This window comes from Phyllobates terribilis, unplaced genomic scaffold (genome assembly GCF_046119375.1).
Source record: "Phyllobates terribilis strain yellow unplaced genomic scaffold, ASM4611937v1 Scaffold_4__5_contigs__length_816908805, whole genome shotgun sequence".
Classification (NCBI taxonomy): domain Eukaryota; kingdom Metazoa; phylum Chordata; class Amphibia; order Anura; family Dendrobatidae; genus Phyllobates; species Phyllobates terribilis.
The window spans coordinates 52248826-52276133 of record NW_027362764.1 but is presented as its reverse complement, the minus strand read 5'-3'; the positions used below and the strand labels follow the sequence as shown (position 1 = coordinate 52276133).

At 43.1% G+C, this 27308-nt stretch overlaps 1 protein-coding gene across 1 annotated transcript in view; it reads left to right on the top strand.

Annotated features, from left to right (window-relative positions):
* LOC141264911 (asparagine synthetase [glutamine-hydrolyzing]-like) overlaps positions 1–27308 on the top strand; it is a 70279-nt gene that overhangs the window by 16971 nt on the left and 26000 nt on the right. The window contains exons 7-12 of the mRNA XM_073677323.1: positions 9683–9810; positions 15339–15465; positions 17320–17426; positions 17701–17801; positions 19252–19333; positions 19420–19575. Of these exons, the coding sequence (XP_073533424.1) occupies positions 9683–9810; positions 15339–15465; positions 17320–17426; positions 17701–17801; positions 19252–19333; positions 19420–19575 (701 nt within the window). The remainder of the gene's footprint in view (positions 1–9682; positions 9811–15338; positions 15466–17319; positions 17427–17700; positions 17802–19251; positions 19334–19419; positions 19576–27308) is intronic.

The window sequence follows — 27308 nt, the reverse complement described above, 5'->3', positions numbered from 1 at the left end:
ACTTAATCACAGCTCCCTTTCACCTCCTCTCTCTCTCTTCTCCGGCCTCTCTCTAGGCCCGCTCTTGAGTGGAGCTCCTACAGAGCCTCCACTCCCGGTCTTCTCCTCTGACTGAACGAACCTAGATCTAAGATGGTGCCCACCTTTTATACCTCCCTCTGACCATGAGCCCAGGTGACCAGCAACCAATGGGCTCCTTCCTATGCTCAGGAACCAACCCCTATCTGCCCCTACAGCACTGGGTGTTCCACCCCCCTCCCCACTCCAGGCAGGGACATAGTCGGTCGTGCCTGCACTTCTGTCTAGTGGGAGCACCGTTGAGCTGTCCCTCGGAAATGGGGTGTGTGTGCTGTATGCAGCTAACTGAGTCCTGGTCCACACTCCATCCTTACCTGGGAGTGGAATATCACACCTGTGGTCTGAAGTGCAATACCCCTGTAGCGGCCGAACCCTCGGGGCGCTACAGAAACATAGTTAAAAGAGAGTGAGTGGTCAAAGTGTGGGTTACCTGACTCCTGCCCTGACTAACTGCCACTTCTCTCCGAAGCCACTTTGCACAAGAAGACGCGTGCACACCCCAGCACGCGTGCACCCCTTACAGAGAATCTAAATATATAGGCCACATTAAACTATATCAGGTGAAGGGCATTGTGGGAACGGCTTGTGGCTAAATTAACAGCTGGTCATTTCAACAGGAGATGGCTGGGTGATCAAAGACAGAGCTAGGACTCTAGTCTCTGCAGTTTAGCACCTCTAAAAATCAGATAAGGTATATAGTGGGGAAGGGACAAACATATGTGAATATTGATTGGAGTGGGACAGATGAAGCAGGGGAATTATGCAGAGCATGTACCAGAGAGATGGGTCAGCAGAGCATTAGATGACAGCATACATAGGAGCAGAGAAATTATGCAGAGCTTGTACCAGAGAGATGAATCATTATATCATTATATGTATCCGAATTCTCTGTGCCGACGACTTACACATCGTAATGAGGAAAGGACGGTGCAATTGTGTCCTAGGATAGTAACATAGACAAGTGTGAAATGCTATGTGCCCCCTCCCTTCTAGAGCTGACATTTATCTGAACAATTTAAAGGGAATGCGTCATCAGAAAATGACTTAGTTATTTTTTATGTTAAAATGTTTTTTTCTCTCATGTGTATGGGATATTTGTATGTATATAGGAGGTTATGTGAGGCTCTCACTGTATTTATGGAGGCTATGTGGGGGCTCATTCTGTATATAGGGGCTATTTGTGGACACATACAGTGGTGGCCAAAAGTATTGGCACCCCTGCAATTCTGTCAGATAATACTCAGTTTCTTCCTGAAAATGATTGCAATCACAAATTCTTTGGTATTATTATCTTCATTTAATTTGTCTTCAATGAAAAAACACAAAAAGAATTGTCCTAAAGCCAAATGGGATATAATTCCACACCAAACCTAAAAAAGGGGGTGGACAAAAGTATTGGCACTGTTTGAAAACTCATGCGATGCTTCTCTAATTCGTGTAATTAACAGCACCTGTAACTTACCTGTGGCACCTAACAGGTGTTGGCAATAACTAAATCACACTTGCAGCCAGTTAACATGGATTAAAGTTGACTCAACCTCTGTCCTGTGTCCTTGTGTGTACCACATTGAGGATGGAGAAAAGAAAGAAGACCAAAGAACTGTCTGAGGACTTGAGAAACCAAATTGTGAGGAAGCATGAGCAATCTCAAGGCTATAAGTCCATCTCCAAAGACCTGAATGTTCCTGTGTCTTCCGTGCGCAGTGTCATCAAGAAGTTTCAAGCCCATGGCACTGTGGCTAACCTCCCTAGATGTGGACGGAAAAGAAAAATTGATGAGAGATTTCAACGCAAGATTGTGCGGATGGTGGATAAAGAACCTCGACTAACATCCAAACAAGTTCAAGCTGCCCTGCAGTCCGAGGGTACAACAGTGTCAACCCGTACTATATGTCGGTGTCTGAATGAAAAGGGACTGTATGGTAGGATACCCAGGAAGACCCCACTTCTTACCCCGAGACATAAAAAAGCCAGGCTGGAGTTTGCCAAAACTTACCTGAGAAAGCCTAAAACGTTTTGGAAGAATGTTCTCTGGTCAGATGAGACAAAAGTAGAGCTTTTTGGGAAAAAGCATCAACATAGAGTGTACAGGAAAAAAAAGAGGCATTCAAAGAAAAGAAAACGGTCCCTACAGTCAAACATGGCGGAGGTTCCCTGATGTTTTGGGGTTGCTTTGCTGCCTCTGGCACTGGACTGCTTGACCGTGTGCATGGCATTATGAAGTCTGAAGACTACCAACAAATTTTGCAGCATAATGTAGGGCCCAGTGTGAGAAAGCTGGGTCTCCCTCAGAGGTCATGGGTCTTCCAGCAGGACAATGACCCAAAACACACTTCCAAAAGCAGTATAAAATGGTTTGAGAGAAAGCACTGGAGACTTCTAAGGTGGCCAGCAATGAGTCCAGACCTGAATCCCATAGAACACCTGTGGAGAGATCTCAAAATGGCAGTTTGAAGAAGGCACCCTTCAAATATCAGGGACCTGGAGCAGTTTGCCAAAGATGAATGGTCTACAATTCCAGCAGAGCATTGTAAGAAACTCATTGATGGTTACCGGAAGCGGTAGTTCGCAGTTATTTTGGCTAAAGGTTGTGCAACCAAGTATTAGGCTGAGGGTGCCAATACTTTTGTCTGGCCCATTTTTGGAGTTTTGCGTGAAATGATCAATGATTTGATTTTTGCTTCATTCTCTTTTGTGTTTTTTCCTTGTAAGCAAATTAAATGAAGATAATAAGACCAAAGAATTTGTGATTGCAATCATTTTCAGGAAGAAAGTGAGTATTATCTGACAGAATTGCAGGGGTGCCAATACTTTTGGCCACCACTGTACTTTGTGTTATGATCTGCAACAAGTTCTAAGGAAAGATAGGGGAAAGCTGTCCCTACAGCAAGACTAAGCTGAATCCCTACGATGTAGCGGGCTGCCTGTTCCTAGTGAACAGACCCGCCTTAGTCCTCCGCTAGTCAGAACGAAGACCTATAGAATTAAGGGAGGGGTCCCTAAAAGAACTAAGGACTGCGACAAAAATGGGACACCTCCTAAACAGAGAAGTTGTTGCAGAACACAAAAAGACAAACTGACAAAAATGTACTAGAGGTCCCAGAGGACCAAGCAAACTTGACAGAGAAAGGCACCGAAGCACCAGGCTAGAGAAACAGTCAAACACTGAAGTCCAGCACAACCAAAAGGGCGGAGCTGGAATATAAAGGCAGATGGTCACGTGACCGCAAAACACAAGATGGAAAAAACAAACAGGAGGATTCTAACAGTACCCCCTCTTTTATGAGGATCCCCCGGATCCTCCAGGCCCAGGCCTATCCGGAAACCTCCTGTGGAAAGCTTTAACAAGCCTAGGAGCAGAGACATCATCCGTCCTTACCCAGGAGTTGTCTTCGGGACCGAAACCCTTCCAGGAGACGAGATACTGTAATCTCCCTCTATGCCATCTAGAATTCAAGGTACGAGAAATTTCATATTCGCCATCTTCCACCACAGGAGGAACTGTGACAGTGGCATCCCTATCAGATACATCAGCCTTTTTCAACAAGGAAACATGAAACACAGGATTAATCTTCCAGGAAGTAGGGACATCCAACCTAACCGCAGACGGGTTAACAACCTGAAGCACTTTAAATGGACCCACAAACTTAGGACCCAGTTTTTTAGAGGAAATCCTCAACCGCAGGTTCTTCGAGGACAGCCAAACCATGTCACCCACAGTAAACAAAACCTCCTTACGTTTCCTGTCAAAATACTTCTTGGACTTCTTGTTAGCCTCTTGAAGGTTGCAACATACATTAGTCCAAACTCTCTCCAAATCACCGGAAAAATTCTCCTCCTCCGGCACCTCCGACCCCAATTTGGAGAACGAACGAAAAGACGGATGACTCCCAGTACAACAAAAAAAAGGAGAACACCCAGCAGAGGAGGATGTATGATTGTTAAGAGCAAATTCAGCAAGTGGCAGAAACTCAGACCACATCTCTTGATTGTCTGCCACAAAACAACGCAAAACCTGTTCAACATCCTGGTTCTTTCTTTCAGTCTGTCCATTAGACTCAGGATGATACCCAGATGAAAATGACAAATGGACTCCCAAACTGTCACAAAAAGCACGCCAAAAGCGAGCCACAAACTGAGGTCCTCTATCAGAAACAATATCCGTGGGAACGCCATGGAGCCTGACAATCTCCTTAACAAATGCCTTAGTGAGTGTCTTGGCGTAGGGCTACTTAATGAATGGAACCAAATGACACATCTTACTAAAACGGTTCACGACCACCCAGATGACAGTAAAACCCTCGGACACAGGAAGATCAGTAATAAAATCCATTGTGAGATGCGTCCAAGGTGCACTAGGAACCTCCAGAGGGCAAAGCAACGCCGCAGAAGGAGTATGTGAAGCCTTTGACCTAGCACACACAGTACACTGACGCACCCACTTGATGACTTCCTTCAGGCCACCAAAAACTGCGACTGATAAATCTCTTAGTCCCTGAAATTCCTGGATGACCTGCCAACAGAGACTCATGACACTCCACAAACAAATCTCTCCTAAAGGCTCTAGGCACGAACAACCTCCCATGGGGAGTGTTAGATGGGGCATGATCTTGAGCTTTCAGAATCCCATTCTCCAAAACGGAGTCCAATGCCGCCACCACAACTCCTTTCTGTAAAATGCTGTCCTCCTCCTCTGCACCGACCGTAGGAGAGAAGCTGCGAGATAAAGCATCAGCTTTAACATTCTTAGTACCAGGGATATAGGTAACAGAAAAAGAAAACCGAGAAAAAAAAAGTGCCCACCTAGCTTGACGGGCATTCAAGCGTTTGGCAGCATCCAGATAGATCAAATTCTTATGATCTGTGAAAACCTGAATAGGAAATCTAGCACCTTCCAAAAAATGACGCCAATGTTCAAACGCAAGTTTAATAGCCAGCAACTCCCGATTTCCAACATCATAATTCAGTTCGGTTTCCGAAAATTTTCTCGAAAAGAAGGCACAAGGATGTACTCCACCCTTGTTCTCTTGAGACAAAACTGCTCCAACCCCCACCGATGAAGCATCGACCTCGACCAAAAAGGCTTGGTCTCATCAGGCTGCATAAGGATAGGGGCAGAACAGAACCTCTCTTTGAGATACTTAAACGCTTCAATGGCCTCAGTAGTCAACTGGGCCGTGTTCGCACCTTTTCTGGTGAGATCGGTTAGAGGTTTAATAATTGCAGAAAAATTCTTAATGAATTTCCTGTAATAATTGGCAAAACCCAAAAATCTCTGTAAAGATTTCAAACCAATAGGCCTAGGCCATTCCTGCACAGCCTGAACCTTCACCGGGTCCATCTCAAAGCCCTCGCTGGAGACAATGTAGCCCAAAAAACTAATTTTCTGCACAGCGAACTCACATTTCTCCAGCTTAGCAAAGAGTGAATTATCACTCAATAACTGCAAAACTTCACGTACGCTCCGCCAATGGGACTCCAGATCTGGTGAATGAATCAAAATGTCATCTAAATACACAACCACATTCTTACCAATCAAAGGTCTCAGGATGTCATTAATAAGATTCTGAAAAAATGCAGGTGCATTGGTAAGACCAAAAGGCATCACCAGATTCTCAAAATAACCTACCGGAGTGTTAAAAGCAGTTTTCCATTCATCATCCTCCTTCACTCGTAACAAATTGTATGCCCCCCGGAGATCAATTTTGGAGAACCACTTGGCCCCCACTAACTGGTTAAACAAGTTCAGGAATTAACGGCAATGGGTAGGAATTGGGTACGGTAATCTTATTAATTTCACGAAAATCCAGACATGGACGTAAACCGCCGTCCTTTTTTTTAAGAAAAAAAAATCCAACTGCCACAAGCGACTTAGAAGGTCTAATGTGACCAGCAGCCAGGCTAGTCTGTATGTACTCCTCCAAGGCCTTTCTTTCAGGGATAGTCAGATTAAACAAGCGACTCTTGGGAAGAGTAGCTCCCGGAACAAACTCAATGGCGCAATCATAATCCCTATGAGGAGGTAAAACTTGCGACTCCTCCTCTGAAAAAACCCTCCAAAAATCTTGAATAGGTACAGGTAATTCCCTTTTTTCCACAACTGCAATGCGACCATTACAACATTTGTCATAGCACTTCGGACTCCAAGACTTAATCACATTAGTAGACCAGTCCAATAAAGGATTGTGCAGTTTTAACCAAGGCAATCCTAGAACAACTGGAGAGGGTAAATTATCTAAAACAACCAAGTCCAAAATTTCTTGGTGAACTCCATTGATAGTGAGGGGAAATGCAGCAACCTTGTGAGTAATACATTTCAAAGGAGTGTTATCAATTGCAATCACAGAAATAGGTGATGACAAAGGTTTGGATTTCAATTTAAGGTTTTCCAAAAACCCTTTATCACTCACATTAAGTGTTGAACCACAATCCACAAATACCTGAAATTCAATCAAATCTCCCTGCAAAGTAGTACTTCCAGAAAGAAATACTCCTGCAGAGCGTAAACAAGCTATACGGGCGTAACTGACCTTTTTTTTTTCTTTACTTAAACGACGCTCACAATACTTAATCAAATGATCAGCTTTACCACAATAAAGACACAATCCCTCGGTAAACCTCGGGTCTCTTTCCTGAGAGCAGAGTGACATTGCCCCAACCTCCATCGGTTCTCCGCCGTCAGAGCCGATTTTCTGGGGACTAGGAACTGACATTACAGGAGTCTTTACCTCATTAAGCCTGCACCTCAGTGTCCTGTCTACATGAACAGCTAACTGCATGGCATCCTGCAGAGTCTCAGGTACAGGGAATGCAATTAGCAAATCCTTAACCCTTTCACTCAGACCAGCAAGAAATAAACATCTCAGCGCAGGATCATTCCATTTAACTTCTGAAGCCTGTATCTCCTGAAGTGTGTGCAATAATTTTCAACATCATCTGATCCCTGATTCAAACTACTGAGTTCTGCTTCAGCAGATGAGATTCGATCAGGATCATCATATAATAGCCCCATAGCAGAAAAAAATTCTTCAACAGACCTTAAACACGGATCATTAGGTTGGAGAGAAAAGGCCCGCCCCAGTGGTTCATTGCGCAAAAGTGACATAATAAAACCAATGCGCTGTGATTCATTCCCAGAGGACCTTGGTCTCAAACGAAAATATAACAAACAAGCTTTTTTAAAGGAAAAAAATCTTGCTGTTTACCATAAAAAACATCAGGCAGTCCTACCTTGGGTTCGACAAAATGCGCTCCAGAACAGCTACTCACGTGTTGCTGGAGCTCGGCCATCTCCAGAGACAATCCCTGCAGGCGTTGAGCCAAATCTTGGACGGAAACCATACTGATCCCCGAATTTCTTTCCTTTTAGTTTTTTGGGCTGGACTTACTGTTATGATCTGCAGCAAGTACTAAGGAAAGATAGGAGAAAGCAGTCCCTACAGTAAGACTAAGCTGAATCCCTACGATGTAGCGGGCTGCCTGTTCCTAGCGAACAGACCCGCCTAAGTCCTCGGCTAGTCTGAACGAAGACCCATAGAATTAAGGGAGGTGTCCCTAAAAGAACTAAGGACTGGGACAAAAATGGGACACCTCCTAAACAGAGAAGTTGCTGCAGAACACAAAAAGACAAACTGACAAAAATGTACTAGAGGTCCCAGAGGACCAAGCAAACTTGACAGCGAAAGGCACCGAAGCACCAGGCTAGAGAAACAGTCAAACACTGAAGTCCAGCACAGCCAAAAGGGCGGAGCTGGAATATAAAGGCAGATGGTCACGTGACTGCAAAACACAAGATGGAAAAAACAAACCGGAGGGTTCTAACACTTTATATAGGAGGCTATGTGGGGAATCATACTGTATATATAGAGGCTATGTGGGGCTCATACTGTATATATGGAGGCTGTGTGGGGAATCATTCTGTATTCATAGAGGCTTTAACATTATTTTGATCAAAATTATGTTAACTAAATACCCTTATTATTTATTATTATTTTTGCACTGTGCGATCTATCCATTTACTTCCAGTTATTTGGCTATTTTTCTTGTCTTTGGTTTTTCTCTGTCTAATGGCCTTGTGTGAACATGCATTTACATTTTGAATGCACATTAATTTACGTTTCAGTTCAGACCTTCAGGTTTTCTTTGTAGTTCAGTGTGCTTTAGTACATATAAAAGGGTGTGGCCGCCCTTTGTCTGAGCTGAGACGCTCATTCTGCCTCGGGCCTATGCTTATACTAGGGATCCAGTCTCTCTGCCCTTGTCCATATGTATGTCACTTGACAAATGGTAAGGTTTTAATATTAGAGTTAGGACTGTCCTATAAGGGTTGCCGTGACGTGGCGGGATAGCTTTTACATTATTTTGATCAAAATTATGTTAACTAAATACCCTATATTATTATTTTTGCACTGTACGATCTATCCATTTACTTCGAGTTATTTGGGTATTTTTCTTGTCTTTGGTTTTTCTATATATAGAGGCTATGTAGGGCTCACAGTGTATATATGGAGGCCATGAGGGACTCACACTGTACATATGGAGGCTATGTGTTGGCTCATACTGTATATAGGGGCCATTTGTGGGCTCATACTGTTAATAGGAGGCTATGCAGGGCTCACACTATATATATGGAGGCTATGTGGGGCTCACACTGTATATATGGAGGCTGTGTGGGGTTCACACTGTACATATGGAGACTATTTGGGCGCTTACACTGTTTATAGGAGGCTATGTGGAGACTCCTACTGAATATAGGAAGCAATGTGGGAGCTCATACTGTATATGGAAGGCTATTTTGGGTCTGATATTGCCAATAGGGGCTGTGTTGGAGATCATATTGTATAAAGGGTCTGTGTATGGGCCAAATTTGCAAAAATTTCTACATTTCTGTTTTTTCCAGTCAAGATGGGGTGCAGAGTGTACTTTAATGAGAAAAAATGAACTTTTCAGAATTTACCAAATGGCTGCAATGAAACAAAGAGTGAAAAATTTAAAGGGGTCTGAATACTTTCCGTACCCACTGTATATAGGGGGCTGTGTGCAGGCTCATATGGTTTATAGGGAGATGTCAGCATACTTATTTCTGCTCCATATTAAGTGATACAATTAATATTAATCATTTTAATTAATATATTAATATTAATATTGAGCAGAATTTGTTTCAGCCTAATGGTTCGGCCTCCACAACAGTCACAGTCTCTCATGCGGCCCCTCAGGAAAATGATTTGCCCACCCCTGATCTAGAGGGACATTAGATACTGTGGCCACTGGCTCCCAGCTCTGCAATCAGTGTACATTATTATGGATGGCAACTGCTGGTCGGCCATACACTAAGTGATTGGAAGAAGATCATAAGATGATCTGCAGATGTGTTAAAAGTAAAGTCTCTAAACTTTTTTCACTCTATATCATTTACCGGACCGATATGTCTGTATGACCTGTAAACAGGAGTGGCGCAATTTTTTGAAGATGGTGATTTTTGGAAGATAGGTGACCTTTGTAAGTGACAGGGTCCTGTAGTTGGAAATTGGGACATTTTTGTTGTTGTTAGAACAAAGTTGTCAGCACATGTCGGCATCGTGCTGATCATTTATTGTGTTCCCAGGTGGCCTGGACTCCAGTTTGGTTGCTGCAACTCTGCTCAAACTGATGAGAGAAAGGAACTTACCTTACCCCCTGCAGACATTTGCCATTGGAATGGACGATAGCCCCGATTTACTGGCTGCAAGAAAGGTAACACAACTACCAGGATGATATTACCATAAACACCATAAATAATACCGTCATTTGGTGCATAGGTAATACTGCAATTAATTTCCTAAATAAAAATTTTGCCATATGGTGCACAAGTAATCCTGCAATTCGTTTTCTAAATAAAGATATTTATTTATTTGCGGACTTGTGCTGTTTGAGCCTTACACCCGTGCAGGCCGCACGTTGCCCGTGGTGTGGCCTGCCCAGTACCATGTGTTTCACAGTTCAATTAGAGAGACTTCCGTTCCAAAACAAACTCTTTATTGAATGATAACTTAGTAAAGGTTATATACAATGGAGAGCGGGAACAAAAGTCTTATGAAGCGAGCCAGGTCAGGCACAGACGGGTCTGGCTTTTAAAGGGTTGCTTTTTAAGGGGCTAAAAATGAAATATGCCAGAAATGGGCCAGAAGTGACCAGAAGGTACAAGTAACTATATACTAATTGTACTTAGTTTCTCTTTCTCATTCACACTTAACTTTCATTATGCTTACATATGCCCTTACTGTTTTTGTCCCACTAATCCTCATTCTCCTTCGCTATCACCAAACCCCAGCACCCTCTAACCAAATCATCATCTCTCCTTCGTCTTACCTCCCCACCTGACCTCATGTACAGACCTGCTCCTCAACCTCAGATCGATCCTACCAAAACATAAAACAAGCCGGACACTCTCTGTTAGAACTCTCCTGTTTGTTTTTTCCATCTTGTGTTTTGCGGTCACGTGACCACCTGCCTTTATATTTCAGCTTCGCCATTTTGGCTGTGCTGGACTTCAGTGTTGTTTGACTGTTTCTTTAGCCTGGTGCTTCGGTGCCTTTCTCTGTCAGTTCGCTTGGTCCTTCTGGGACCTCTAGTACCTTTTGTCAGTTTGTCTTTTTGTGTTCTGCAACAACTTCTCTGTTTAGGAGGTGTCCCATTTTTGTTCCAGTCCTTAGTTCTTTTAGGGACCCCTCCCCTTATGCTATAGGTCTTCGTTCAGACTAGCCGAGGACTTAGGTGGGTCTGTTCGCTAGGAACAGGCAGCCCGCTACATCGTAGGGATTCAGCTTAGTCTTACTGTAGGGAAAGCTTTCCCCTATCTTTCCTTAGTACATGTTGCAGATCACAACACTCTCCTTCTCCCACCTGCTCTCCCTCTCTCTGCTTCTCCTCACTGCTGGCGACATATCTCCCAATCCTGGACCCCCACAGCGTGCACCTTCCACCAATTCCCCCACCTAGCGCATCAAACCAACTGCAAACTAGCATAAACTCTCTTACGCAAAACCGGTCCCCCTGACGCCCACCCCCCGTTCCCTCTCTCTGGAGCACTCTGGAATGCCCGCTCTGTCTGCAACAAGCTCCATTTTGTCTACAACCTCTTTACCTCTCGTCATCTCTCCTTCCTGGGCATCACAGAGACATGGTTGACACCCTCCGACACTGCCTCCCCTGCTGTGCTGTGTTACGGTGGCATCCACTTCACCCACACTCCTCACCCTGGTAACAGACATGGTGGAGGAGTGGGTACCGATGATAATTAGTCAGTATCACAGAAAAAAATTACATCAAGGTACCTTATAGATGACAATGCAACAACTAGGTCAAAGACATAATTAAGGCTCAAGTTATACAAGAGTACTTTTAACCTAAAAATAATCTTTATTCAAAAAAAATATATATAGTAAAAACAGTAATAGAAAAAAAATCAGAGTGCAAGTAAAAAAGCAGAGATACACAGCACATAATCATCTAGCAGAATATCAACTGTATATCAGTAGTATCTACGGTGGTGACAAAGTTAACTTTGCATAATCGCTTTATCACATGAATTTCACATAGTTATTAGAATGTAGCAGATAGGTACCATACAGGTAGGCTTGACAGCCAGCTCAGAGAATAGCCGACTCCCATTCCGGTGGGTGGCAAAATGCAGCCGCCTGGGAGACACCTCATACCGCTGCATCAGGCGGCCCGATGCCCCCCTGCACCCAGGGCACATGCCCTGCCTTACCCCCCTTGCATACACCTCTGCAGCCATCTCTCTACACCATATCTCTCTCGATCTTTGCACGTCTTTAACACCTAAACATCTCTAATTTCTATTCTGCATTCTATTCTAGTATGTGTCACACGGACGGCACACGGATGTCACAATTTATGTCATCCGTGTACATGTGTGCGGTATGTATTGTCATCCATGCTGCCAGAAAAAAACAGACATATCTATGTGTGGGTCAGATGGGCATGTGTTCAGCCCCATAGATTACAATGGGTGTGCGTCTGTACGTGTCTCCGTTATGTGCGAAAACGGACGCCACATGGCCTGGAAACAAAGAAGAGTGAAGGAGGCCTTATGTGGGAGGCTGCTGCTGGTGGGGAATAGTGCACACTGTGTCTGGTACATGGCAGTGTATAGTGCACACTGTGTCTGGTACATGGCAGTGTATAGGGCACACTGTGTCTGGTACATGGCAGTGTATAGGGCACACTGTGTCTGGTCCATGGCAGTGTATAGGGCACACTGTGTCTGGTACATGGCAGTGTATAGGGCACACTGTGTCTGGTACATGGCAGTGTATAGTGCACACTGTGTCTGGTACATGGCAGTGTATAGGGCACACTGTGTCTGGTACATGGCAGTGTATAGTGCACACTGTGTCTGGTACATGGCAGTGTATAGGGCACACTGTGTCTGGTACATGGCAGTGTATAGGGCACACTGTGTCTGGTCCATGGCAGTGTATAGGGCACACTGTGACTGGTACATGGCAGTGTATAGGGCACACTGTGACTGGTACATGGCAGTGTATAGGGCACACTGTGACTGGTACATGGCAGTGTATAGGGCACACTGTGTCTGGTACATGGCAGTGTATAGGGCACACTGTGTCTGGTCCATGGCAGTGTATAGTGCACACTATGTCTGGTGCATGTATAGGGCACACTGTGTCTGGTACACGGCAGTGTATAGGGCACACTGTGTCTGGTGCATGTATAGGGCACGCTGTGTCTGGTACACGGCAGTGTATAGGGCACGCTGTGTCTGGTACACGGCGGGGAATAGTGCACACTGTCTGGTACACGGCGGGGAATAGTGCACACTGTGTCTGGTACACGGCAGTGTATAGTGCACACTGTGTCTGGTGCATGTATAGGGCACGCTGTGTCTGGTACATGGCAGTGTATAGTGCACACTGTGACTGGTACATGGCAGTGTATAGGGCACACTGTGTCTGGTACATGGCAGTGTATAGTGCACGCTGTGTCTGGTACATGGCAGTGTATAGGGCACACTGTATCTGGTACATGGCAGTGTATAGTGCACGCTGTGTCTGGTACATGGCAGTGTATAGGGCACACTGTGTCTGGTACACGGCACTGTATAGGGCACGCTGTGTCTGGTACACGGCACTGTATAGGGCACGCTGTGTCTGGTACACGGCACTGTATAGGGCACGCTGTGTCTGGTACACGGCACTGTATAGGGCACACTGTGTCTGGTACACGGCACTGTATAGGGCACACTGTGTCTGGTACACGGCACTGTATAGGGCACACTGTGTCTGGTACACGGCACTGTATAGGGCACGCTGTGTCTGGTACACGGCACTGTATAGGGCACGCTGTGTCTGGTACACGGCACTGTTCTCCTGTTATAACCTAAGCTGTCCCCACCCTCTCCCCCAGGAGGCCTGGGACAGAAATGCTAGTGTAGAAACACTTAAGACAAACAGGGATAATAGAAAAGCGACTAACATGTGTGGCGCCCCTGAGGGTTCAGTCGCCACAGAGATACTGCACCTCACCCAGAGGTGTGGTGTCTCCTTCTCTCAGGTAAGGAGGGAGTGCTGCACGGAACCCTAACACCTGCATCCAACACTACACTGCTCCAGGCCAGCAGGAGGGGCAAGACGCAATGTAGTTTTCTGCTGAGCCCTGTCCCTGGCTGGGGTGGGGGGAACCCAAAGGTAGGGGGAACCAGTAGTGGGTGTGGGTGGAGGAAGTAGTTTAGGGGAGCACTCATACAGTAGACATATAAAAAGGTAGACATCTTAAAAAGCAGTAGTTGGTTGAGTAGGAACAGTTCGGAGGAACAGTCCGGGAGCAGAGTCTCTGTAACAGAACTGCTCCACTACAAGGGCCTAGGACAGAGGCCCAGGAGGGGAGCAGGGAGTAAGCTCCGTTCTGCAGAAGGGATCCTAGGGGGGTACGGCGAGTGCAGGCCTTTCCCGTACACCCGAACCTGCCAAGTGTCAGGAGGATCTAGGCCGCAAGAAGGGGACCGGCCCTTGGCCCAGTCGTGCAGCTTCAGGCCTCGGCTGGAAAAACCGGAGGCTTCTGGCTTCTATAGCCAAAAGCCAAACCCTCACTTCAATCCAAGTAAGGTCAAACAGGTCTGTGCAACTCTGACGGACAGGGGGGACCTCGCAGCACCCGAACAGGATTCACAGTGGGAAGCGCAAGGCAGGAGGGAGTAAGACCCAGTGTGAAGTCGGTCTAGAGAGGCACATAAGAAAGTGGGATTCTGCCAGGTACACCCGAGCTGCCTGAGGAAGAACTGGACCCCTGCCCGGTGAGCGCAGTACGACGCGGGAGGCTTGCACCAGTACAGTGCACCTGTGGACTGTCTAAGAACTGTGACTAAATCTTGGATGACTGCACTGTACTGCCTCCGTCCCTTTCTTTCGCCGGCGCTATTTCCCTCCCTGCACTACAACGCCCAGCACACCTCCATTTATCTACACTGCCCTGAGGCCTGCTCCACCTGTGGGAATCCGTTCCATCTCAAGCTGCCCTAACACCTGCCTCAGAGGACTGTCGCAGCGCTGGTGATCCTCACCAGACACCACAGGTGGCGTCACGACAAATCCCCTATAAATATCCCCTTTTTGCACTGACCGCCCTGGGTCACGGACCGGGCCAGCCACCGTGATCTCCCCCCAAAAGCAGCCATAAGGCCCGGCTGCCGAGTACCCCACGGCCCTGGGGGCGAGTCACATGCAAAACACTCACCAAAGGCAGAGAGGTATATAGGGAAGGGTAGGAATGTACAAACCAAATGGGAATAGGTCAAAGAGAAAAGCATACACCCAAAAACAGCATACAACAATCCCCAGTAGCAACAAACGATCAATCTCCAACTCAGCACAGCAACTCCAGGGAGCCAGGAAGTAAAACTTTCACTGGAAGGAAAAGGAGGTCTGGCCAGATTTTATAGAGAGAGGAAATGACAAGATCAGGAGCAGCTGTGAGATGGAGATGCATGTTTCTAGAAACAGCATAGAAAGGGTCATTAACCTCTTCAGCACCCATGGAAACTAAATCCATTTAATATGGGACACGAAACACACAGGCTAAATGGAAGACCTGCGATTCACAATATGTAATGATTTTCTAACCCCAGATCTCCCAGGATGACATGACTCACTCATGACACTATGCCAATCGATGCAGATCTGTCAACTTCATATCATTTAGATATATGTCACGTGATACTGATGCCATCTTTGTCGTCCTCCCAGGTCGCCAATCATATTGGTAGTGAGCATCATGAATTACTTTTTGGTGCTGAGGAGGGAATACAGGCGGTGGATGAGGTCATCTTCACTCTTGAGACCTATGACATCACAACTGTGAGATCGGGTGTAGGTAAGAAATAGTCTCCATTGTTTATGGTCAGTCATATACGCATGTATATCTGGCTCCCTGCAGCCTCCACTAGAGGGAGCTCACAAGCATACAGTATACAGTTTTATCATTGAGTTCAATAGGAGCTCCCTCTAGTGGTGGCTGCAGGCGGCAAAGATTGTATCATCAAACTATGACCATGCAGAGGGTTTTATTAAAATTTAGACTGAGAAAAATGGACATTTACTTTAAGCTATTTCCTAAAATTATCTATCAAAGTGGTTCTGCTCTAAAATTTTGATAAAGAGATTTTTTCCTACTATAAAAAAACTGCTTTCCTTTGACCCTCCATTAAAAACCAGCCTCTAACCTGTAGGTTTGTGCCATTCGTCTCCTTTCTTTGATCTATAAATACAAATATATTTTTCTTCTAGTGAGCAAAACCAAATTTATTAACCTTTCGCTTCCACTTTTTTTTATTTCACCCTTAAACATTAAAAATATACTTTTTCATTGTATTCTATAATCCTGTGAGTGTTAACATAGCCGACCCAGGAGAAAATATGTCTTCTTTTATCTTTTCTTTATACTTTTTTGCTTTGATAAAAAAAAAAAATCTCTGGGGCCAATGTAGCAAAAAAAAAAAAAAAAAGAATAAAATAACAATGAAGAAATAAAAATAAGTAAATAAAAAAAATTAAATTAATTAATTAATTTAAAAAAATGAGATAACATTTGTAAATTAATAATTCATAAATAAAAATAAGTCAATAAAAAAAATAAAAGTAAATTCATAAACAGAAAAAATAAATACAAATCAGTTAATAAAAATAAAATAATTTCATAAAAATGTAATAAAATAAGTAAATAAATAATAAATTTATACAAATTTAAATTTGTATACATTTATTTATTATTTACTTATTTTATTTATTTATTCATTCAATTATTTTATTTTTGTTTCAGAGTTTTTTTTAAGGAATAAGACATGGGGCATTGCACAAGTTTGGGTGTAAGGCCACGGCCCCACTATCAGTATTTGGTCAGTATTCGGTCAGTATTTTTTCTCAGGAGTTGGAGCCAAAACCAGAAGTGGGTGATAAATGCAGAATTGGTGATTTGTTTCTATTATACCTTTTCTCTGATTGTTCCTCACCTGGAGAAAAAATACTGACCGAATACTGACCAAATACTGATAGAGGGGCCGTGGCCTAACTCAAATTATACCAGGCCCCATAGTCCCGTTATTGAGTCAAGGTGACCTCTAAAATATATATAACACTTTCTACCAGTGTAAAAATGATACAGCAATGTGCCTAAATAATACCGCCATATACTGCTGCAACAGAAGCAAATCATAAACCATAATATAAATGATGTGGTGTGGTAAAATTTATGCTTTTGCTATGATTTTCAGATTTTTTTTTACTTTTTGATTCATTTTTCAATAAGCTATTGTGAAAAACGGCGATTTTGCAAAAAATAAAAATAAAAAAAAATAATGATATTCTGTGAAATGAAATAATGGAAGTGTTGGGAAGAATTTTATACAGCTATCTAGACTGCCTGGTCCGGGGCTCCTGTGCCCTTTGAGTTGTGTGGTCTGGCACAGTTGGACGTACGCCGCCGTGCACGTGGCATTGCTGTGTGCATGTCCCCTGTCAGTCCTCCATATGGCGGCATATTGTCCCCTGGAAGCTATGCTTATAGGGTAAGTTCTGACTGAGAATTGCCTGGGTCCCCAAGCAATAAAGGTCACAGTAGTGGTCAGCGAGCTGCAGGACTACAACTCTCAGCATACATCGATAGCCAGTTTACAAAAAAATATTAAGGAGTACAAATAATATTAATAATATTTTTTTATATATTTTTCAGGAATGTATTTGATTTCCAAGTACATAAGAGAAACGACGAACAGCGTGGTGATATTTTCCGGGGAAGGCTCCGACGAGCTCACCCAGGGCTACATCTACTTCCACAAGGTTAATAATCCTCCCGTTTTGGGTGGGAATAATGTTCTTACATCAAGAGAATTTTTTTTATAATTTTTCATTACAGCAATTTTCTGCTTTGTAAATCTTGTAAAGAGATAAGAGTTGTGCCGTATGGCGAAACATTGATTATCTTTGTGCAGAGCATTGATGGCGGGAACAGAGGGGAATATACGGGGGTATTGTTACATACCCATCACTTTATTGATATCCCCATGCCTGGAATTCGCTGCTGATGCGGTTGGGCTTTACAATCTTTTTACAGGCCCCTTCTAAGGAAGAGGCGGCAGAAGACAGCGAGCGCTTACTACGAGAGCTGTACTTGTTCGATGCGCTTCGCGCTGATAGGACGACCGCTGCACATGGGTGAGCATCACATTGAGGGCATTTTTGGAAGCAATCTTTTTTTTCTTTTTAATTTTTGTATTTGGGTTTATTTAAAAATTTTGCACCGTTTGTTTTTTGGCTGCAGAATGAGTTAACTGAAAATCTATCATTGAGCTTATTTTAAAGGACAGTTTTTAACTCTTCTATCTGTTTTTTTTTTCTCCTGAGCTCCTCTGTACTGATTCATGACCACATCGAAGATCCCCTTATGGGCTCATACTCCTCTGCGAGAAAAACGGACGAGTGCAATCTGATAAAAAAAGCGGATTGCACTCTGACTAATGTTATTCTATGATTGCCTGCTCATCTGCAATTTTTTTTCAGCTCGGATTGCACTGAGAAACCATGCACTCGGACCATGCATGTGCTGTCTGTTTTACGCACCCATCTCATAGGAAACCCAACATATCATCAGCCGTGTACAGTAAATTCACAGTGCGACCCTTCAAAATAGAATAGATATATACAAAGAATAGATAGATAGAAAGATGTCAGTGACATATAGAATTAGTACAGTGCGTGTGTAGTTTAATGTTCATGCATTTAAAAAAATGGCGTGGGGTACCCAGAAATTTTAATAACCAGCTGAGGGAAAGCAGACAGCTGGGGATGATGTTTATAGCCTGGGAAGGGGGTAATACCCATGGAGCTTCCCAGGCTATTAATATCAGCTCACAGCTGTATACTTAGCCTTTACTGGTTATTAAAATGGGGAACCCCTCAAAAAAAATGACGTGGGGTCCCCCCTATAATTATAAACCAGCAAAGGCTAGGCAGACAGCTGCGGGCTGATATTAGAAAGGGGCCATGGATCCTGGCCCCCTCACAGACTAAAGACATCAGCTCTCCGCCACCCCAGAAATGGCGCATCTATAAGATGCGCCAATTCTGGCGCTTAGGCTCGTCTCTTCCCAGTTGTCCTGGTGCGGTGGCACGTGGTGTATTGGGGTTGATGTCAGCTTTGTATTGGCAGCTAACATCAAGCCCAGGGGTTAGTAATGGAAAGGAGTCTATAAGACGCCCCCATTACTAACCCCATAGTCATATTGTAAATAAAAAAACACCCAAAATAAAGTCCTGTATTTGAAATAATGACACAAACTCCTTTATTGAAATAAACACTCCCCGTCATTTAATCAGAAAAATGAAAAATAAAAAAGCAAACTTATACTCACCTGTCTGACGAGAAGATATTCCACTGAACCCCATGTCCCCTGTAAAAGACCAAAAAGAATAAACCACCATATTCCCAGCCAGCACATTGCTATTATGCAGCACATTACTATTATGCAGCACATTGCTATTATGCAGCACATTGCTATTATGCAGCACATTACTATTCTGCAGCACATTACTATTCTGCAGCACATTACTATTCTGCAGCACGTTGATATTATGCAGAACATTATCTGTAATTTTTTTGTGCCAGCCTTGAACTTCGCGTGCCTTTCCTGGATCACCGCTTTACTGCATACTACCTCTCTCTGCCCCCCGAGCTGCGGGTACCTAAGGTGCGGTATTCTGCTTTATTATGTACATTGTACTTGTTGCCCTCGGATGGGGCCACATTCTGACTATAGTTTATTATTCTGCACAGAATGGCGTCGAAAAATACCTCCTGAGAGAAGCCTTCGAGAGCTCCGACCTCATCCCCAAAGACATTCTGTGGAGACCCAAGGAAGCGTTCAGCGATGGATTGAGCTCCACAAAGAAGTCCTGGTTTTCCATCTTGCAGGAGCATATAGAACAGCAGGTACAGGGGTCTGAGATAAATTAGGAAGCTGCGGGGGGAGCATGCATATATATATAAAATATATGCAGTATGTGCGACTCTGAGAGACCTCCCCTGTGTACAGTATATGTAGGAATGGGGAGGCCAAGACAGGCAGCAGTGTTACTATACCTGCAGTTTCTTCAGTGATGGCTGGTCTGACCAGTGACTCCAGCTGAGCGGCATTGTCTGCTGGGAGTCTGTGGTAGACGGAAATCTATCTACTGTCTCACAAGAAGCTCAGGCTGCTGCAATTTCCTGCCACGTGACTTTAATATTCATGGCCTATCTTTAATCTATGCCATCAATATTCAATCAGAGGGGGTCTGAGTCCTGGCACCCCTCAGATCAGCTGTCACTAAATGTTCACAACGCAATGTTAAGTAGTGTATGAGATTTCGAGGTCTATTTCTCCATTCATCCACCAGGGGGAGGTGTTGTACTGTTCTTTCACTAGTTTTATTATGTTTGTGTTTAATATTATAACCACTATCATTGCGCATCATTTATACAGTGACCCAGATGTGAATGTCCCTTCTGACAAAAGCGCCTGATATAATCTCTCTAAAAAAAAAAAAATAAAATCTTTAGTTACATGGATGTGCAATAAAAAATTATATTGTGGTACTGTGTTAGCCAGAAAAAAATTATGTAAATACTTTTATGCCGAAAAATGACAAAAACATTCTAGAATTGAAGACCTGAAGAAGGAGCCTCTGTGCTCTGAAAGCTTGCAAATATACAGTATTTTTCGGACTATAAGACTCACCCCAAATTTTGAGGTGGAAATTAGAAAAAAAAATTTTTTTAGAAGATGGGGATCCATCTTATAGTTTCAATAGGTATGGTATCTTACTTGGGGGGGGTGGAGCGAGGGTCACAGGAGGCAGGGTCCCTCAGGAATCCGGCAGCTGCAGCAGAAGAGGTGAGATGCTGTGGAGCCTGTGCCTGGCTGGGGCCCTTAGCCTGGCATTTTCCTGGGCTGGGGCCTGTGGCTGATGCCGAGGACTGTAGCTGAGGCCGGGGCCTGCGGCTGAGGCTGGTGCTGGGCTGTGAGCGGCATCGGGCGGCGAAGCAGAGTGGCCATCTTCCTAGAGCTGCGATCTACAGGAAAATGGCCACCGGAGTTCCCTGTCTGCTCATGCGCCGGCCTGGGCTGCCATTTTCCTGTAGATCACAACTCTAGGAAGATGGCTGCTCATGCCGCTCTGCTTTGCCGCCCAACGCCGCTCACAGCCCGACACCGGCCCCAGTACTGGCCAGGCACAGGGCCCAGCCCCAGCCGCTCTGCCTCACCTCTGCTGCCGCTGCCGCCGCCATCACCATCGCGTTCCTGAAGGAGGGAGGGCCCTGCGATCCCGCTTCACCACCACCACAGGTAACGTTCGGACCATAAGACGCACCCCCCATTTTCCTCCCAAATTTGGGGGGAAAAAAGTGCGTCTTGTCGTCCGAAAAATACGGTAATTTTTCTGGTCAGCCAATAAAGGTATCACTCCAAGAAAACTTTTGTCATTTTGGGGCATAAAAGTATTTATATTGGTTACATGGAAAAACACTATGGGAAGCTTTGGGGGAATAATGTTTTTACTATTCCAGATCTCACTGTAAGTCTTATTAATACTTCTCTCCATCAGTAAGTTCAGTGGGTTAACTAGAATCTGATGGTCCCCAGTGCAAGATTTGTACCGGGACCTCCCCCATCCTGAATAATATATATACATATATATGCACCCTCCATCCTGGTATATACTGTATGTTCCCCTTTCTGCCTCTGTTCTTTAATGTATAGAAGAAAATAAACCATTATACTCACCAGGGGCGAACATAGAAGTTATGGGGCTCCATAGAAGAAGTATAATGCACTCCCTCCTTATAGTATAATGCATCCCATAGTCCTCCATATGATAAACTGCACAGCCCATAGTCCTCCATGTAGTATAATGCATTCCCCACAGTACTCCATATAGTATAATACACAGCCCATATCCTTCATATAATATAGTGGACAGCCCACAGTCCTCAAAGTATAATGAACCCCATAGTCATCCATAAAGTATAATGCATCCCATAGTCATCCACAAAGTATAATGCATTCCCTAGTCATCCGTAAAGTATAATGCACAACCCATAGTCATCCATAAAGTATAAAGCACCCCCATAGTCATCCATAAAGTATAAAGCACCCCCTAGTCATCCATAAAGTATAAAGCACCCCCATAGTCATCCATAAAGTATAAAGCACCCCCCTAGTCATCCATAAAGTATAATTCACCCCATAGTCATCCATAAAGTATAATTCACCCCATAGTCATCCTTAACCCTAGAACGCATGACCATAAAAAGCTACACTTTCACATACCTGGGGCCTTTTAGGCCCGTGTGCAAATAACATGGAATAACTCAAACAAAAATGACAAACAACTATATACCTGAGGAATACCTAGAGTTTCAAAATTCTAACTAAAGTAATCTTGCAGAAAATAGAAAACAATTAACAGGGCGGGCCTGCGAGGCCCCAGTATGCGTTCTAGGGTTAAAATATAATGCACCCCCATAGTCCTGCATATAGTATAATGCACCTTCATAGTCATCCATAAAGTATAATGCACTCCTATAGTTATCCATAAAATATAATGCACCCACCATAGTCATCTATAAAGTATAAAGTATAATACACCCCCAAAATCATCCATAAAGTATAATGCACCCCAATTACAAGAATATAACTACTATAATACTGCCCCTATGTACAAGAACATAATTGCTATAATACTACCCCTATGTACAAGAATATAACTACTATAATACTGCCCCATGTACAAGAATATAACTACTATAATACTGCTCCCTATGTACAAGACTATAACTACTATAATACTGCTCCTATGTACAAGAATATAACTACCATAATACTGCCTCTATATACCAGAATATAACTACTATAATACTGCTTCTATGTACAAGAATATAACTACTATACTACTGCCTCTATATACAAGAATATAACTACTATAATACTGCTCCTATGTACAAGAATATAACTACTATAATACTTCCCCAATGTACAAGAATATAACTACTATAATACTGCCCCCTATGTACAAGAATATAACTACTATAATACTGCTCCTATGTACAAGAATATAACTACTATAATACTGCCCCCTATGTAAAAGAATATAACTACTATAATACTGCTCCTATGTACAAGAATATAACTACTATAATACTGCCCCTATGTACAAGAATATAACTAGTGTAATACTGCTTCTATGTGCAAGAATATAACTACTATAACACTGCCCCCTATGTACAAGAATATAACTACTATAATACTACTCCTATATACAAAAATATAACTACTATAATACTGCTCCTATGTACAAGAATATAACTACTATAATACTGCTCCTACGTACAAGAATATAACTACTATAATACTGCCCCTATTTACAATAATACAACTACTATAATACTGCCCCCTATGTACAAGAACATAATTGCTATAATACTACCCCTATGTACAAGAATATAACTACTATTATACTGCCCCTATGCACAAGAATATAACTACTATTATACTGCCCCCTATGTACAAGAATATAACTACTATTATACTGCCCCTATGTACAAGAATATAACTACTATTATACAGCCCCTATGTACAAGAATATTACTACTATAATACTGCTCCTATGTACAAGAACATAATTGATATAATACTACCCCTATGTACAAGAATATAACTACTATTATACAGCCCCTATGTACAAGAATATAACTACTATAATACTGCTCCTATGTACAAGAATATAACTACTATACTACTGCCTCTATATACTAGAAAATAACTGCTATAATACTGCTCCCATGTACAAGAATATAACTAGTATAATACTGCCTCTATGTACAAGAATATAACTAGTATAAAGCTGCTTCTATGTGCAAGAATATAACTACTATAACACTGCCCCCTATGTACAAGAATATAACAACTATAATACTGCCCCTATGTACAAGAATATAACTACTATAATACTGCTCCTATATACAAAAATATAACTACTATAATACTGTCCCCTATGTACAAGAATATAACTACTATAATACTGCCCCTATGTACAAGAATATAACTACTATAATACTGCTCCTATGTACAAGAATATAACTACTATAGTACTGCTCCTATGTACAGGAATATAACTACTATAGTACTGCCCCCTATGTACAAGAATATAACTACTATAATACTGCCCCTATGTACAAAAATATGACTACTATAATACTGCTCCTATGTACAAGAATACCACTACTATAATACTGCTCCTATGTACAAGAATATAGCTACTATAATACTACTCCTATATACAAAAATATAACTACTATTATACTGCCCCGTATGTTCAAGAATATAACTATTATTATACTGCCCCTATGTACAAGAATATAACTACTATTATACTGCCCCTATGTGCAAGAATATAACTACTATAATACTGCTCCTATGTACAAGAAAATAATTGCTATAATACTACCCCTATGTACAAGAATATAACTACTATAATACTGCCCCTATGTACAAGAATATAACTACTATAATACTGCTCCTATGTACAAGAATATAACTACTATAGTACTGCTCCTATGTACAAGAATATAACTACTATAATACTGCCCCCTATGTACAAGAATATCACTACTATAATACTGCCCCCTATGTACAAGAATATAACTACTATAATACTGCTCCCTATGTACAAGAATATAATTACTATAATAATGCCTCCCATGTACAAGAATATAACTACTATAATACTGCCCCCTGTGTACAAGAAGCAAAACCTACAAAAGACAAAAAATATATCTCATACCCTACCATCATTATATATAAATGTAAAGCAAAGTTGCATAATAAATATAGGGTACTTAGTGAACTATTTTTGATCAAAAAAAGTATACAAGCTGTCCCACCAGCGGCAAGGTGACCCTAAATTGGGACGGTACCTATACTGTCTATATTAAAAACCTTACTGTATATCAAAGTTGAAGTAATGCATATAAAAGGGTAGACAAATAGGACCGGGTCCCAACTCCAGACCACCTAGGCCCGTGGTAAGCTACATATATACTAATCAGCTCAACAAAGGGGATGCCACACCCTTAAATTGCACAGAATGCAAACAAGACAAAAAACCAAGCAATGTGAACTGAGGTCTAAGATGGTAGACATGCAAGAAATAGGAGCATGTTCACACTAGCAAAAAGAAGCAAAACCTACAAAAGACAAAAAATATATCTCATACCCTAACATCATTATATATAAATGTAAAGCAAAGTTGCATAATAAATATAGGGTACTTAGTGAACTATTTTTGATCAAAAAAAGTATACAAGCCGTCCCACCAGCGGCAAGGTGACCCTAAATTGGGACGGTACCTATACTGTCTATATTAAAAACCTTACTGTATATCAAAGTTGAAGTACTGTGTACAAGAGTATAACTACTATAATACTGCTCCTATGTACAAGAACATAATTGCTATAATACTACCCCTATGTACAAGAATATAACTACTAAAATACTGCCCCTATGTACAAGAATATAACTACTATAATACTGCTCCTATGTACAAGAATATAACTACTATAATACTGCCCCTATGTACAAGAATATAACTAGTATAATACTGCCCCTATATGCAAGAATATAACTAGTATAATACTGCTTCTATGTGCAAGAATATAACTACTATAACACTGCCCCCTATGTACAAGAATATAACTACTATAATACTGCCCCCTATGTACAAGAATATAGCTACTATAATACTGCTCCTATGTACAAGAATATAACTTCTATAATACTGCCTCCTATGTACAAGAATATAACTACTATAATACTGCCCCTATGTACAAGAATATAACTACTATAATACTGCTCCTATGTACAAGAATATCACTAGTGTTGAGCGAGCACTAAAATGCTCGGGTGCTCGAAGCTCGGGCCGAGCTCACTGTGATACTCGGGAGCTCGACCCGAGCAACGAGCCCAATGTTAGTCTATGGGAGACTCGAGCATTTTTGCGGTGGCACCCCCGGCAGTCTTTTAAAAGCCTAACAAGTGCCCAAAACGATAGTGACAGTGCTCAAATGACATGGGGACAGCATGGGGATCGCCCCAGGAAGCATTTCTGACCCCCAGGTCACTGCTGTCAACAACGTGGTCAGAAGTATTAAGCCACTTTTACGGGCTCACAATAAAACGTTCAAAAATGAAAGTGAAACTTTTTTCCTGTGAAATATGTTAAGGAACATCCTTTCCAGGGAAAAGACTTGTGTATAAGTTAAAATAAATGACCAAAAACAAAAATACTCCTCCACACCTTCGGCTATGTTCACAAGTAGCATTTTTTATGCGTTTTTGCACTTTTGTATTGCTTTCAACTATGACAAATGCGTTCACCGGGAAATGTCATTTTAACATTTTACAACCTTATCTGGCCATGTGCTGTGTGACACATGCATAAAGTGCTGAAAAGACATGGGAACAGCATCTCTGACTCCCAGGTCACTGTCTAAAAGTGTGCCCATCATAAGTGATCCTTGCCGCATCAGAAGATGCAGACTTGCAACTATCCCCATGCAAGTTCTAGTCCCAGGGCTGTGTTCAATTGTACCTCCCCCATTCCTTGCAATGCAAGCGCAAGTATGCAGCCTGCCACCCACCCACCCCCAGGCTGAAATACCATACTGCTTGCTTGCTTGAACTTGAAATTGGGCCTTTTAGGCATGTGGAGGCGGAATCTGGCCACCACGTCATGGCTGTGTTGGCGGCCTGGAATCCATACTCTGTCCCCAGCTGCCCGGCGGCCGGGTGTCCATACTCGGTCCCCAGCCGCCCTTCGGCCGGGTGTCCACACAAGGTCCCCAGCCGCCTGGGGGCAGCCGGGTATCCATAAACGGTCCCCAGCCGCCCCTATTTCTCCTTGGAACATCCCCCCACACACTTTTCTTAGCCCGGCCTACTTTAGGCAGCATTGGACGAGCCCACCAGAGAACCAGACTCCTCCGGTGGGCCCTGACTTCTCCATCGGTGGAGTTGAGAGTGCCAAGGTGAGGAGCATGATGATGATGACAGAAGTTAGCATCTGCTATGTTTTCTTTTAATGCAAGTGTAAGTGTGCAGCCTGCCACCCACCCACCCCCAGACTGCAATTCCATACTGCTAGCTTGCAGTTGAAATGGGGCCTTTTAGTTTGGAGGAGGCCAAAGCTGGCCACTACCTCATGGCTGCTTCGGCAGCGAGGTATCCATACTCAGTCCCCAGCCGCCCCTATTTGTCCTGGTGTGCCTTATACATAAGATTAAGCGCGTATACCAAAACATTACCTGTGCCCTCCCCAGTGCATTTAGTGGGAAGGAGAGCCTATTCCGCTGTAGTGTGTGCATGCCAAACCCCTGTTCATGGTACATGCGAAGATGCCTCCCACCTTGCACCTGTCGTGGCAGACTTGCAACTATCCCCATTCAAGTCCTTGTCCCGGGGCAGTGTTCAATTGTACCTCTCCCATTCCTTGCAATGCAAGTGCAAGTATGCAGCCTGCCACCCACCCACCCCCAGGCTGCAATACCATACTGCTTGCTTGCTTGCACTTTAAATTGGGCCTTTTAGGCATGTGGAGGCGGAATCTGGCCACCACGCCATGGCTGTG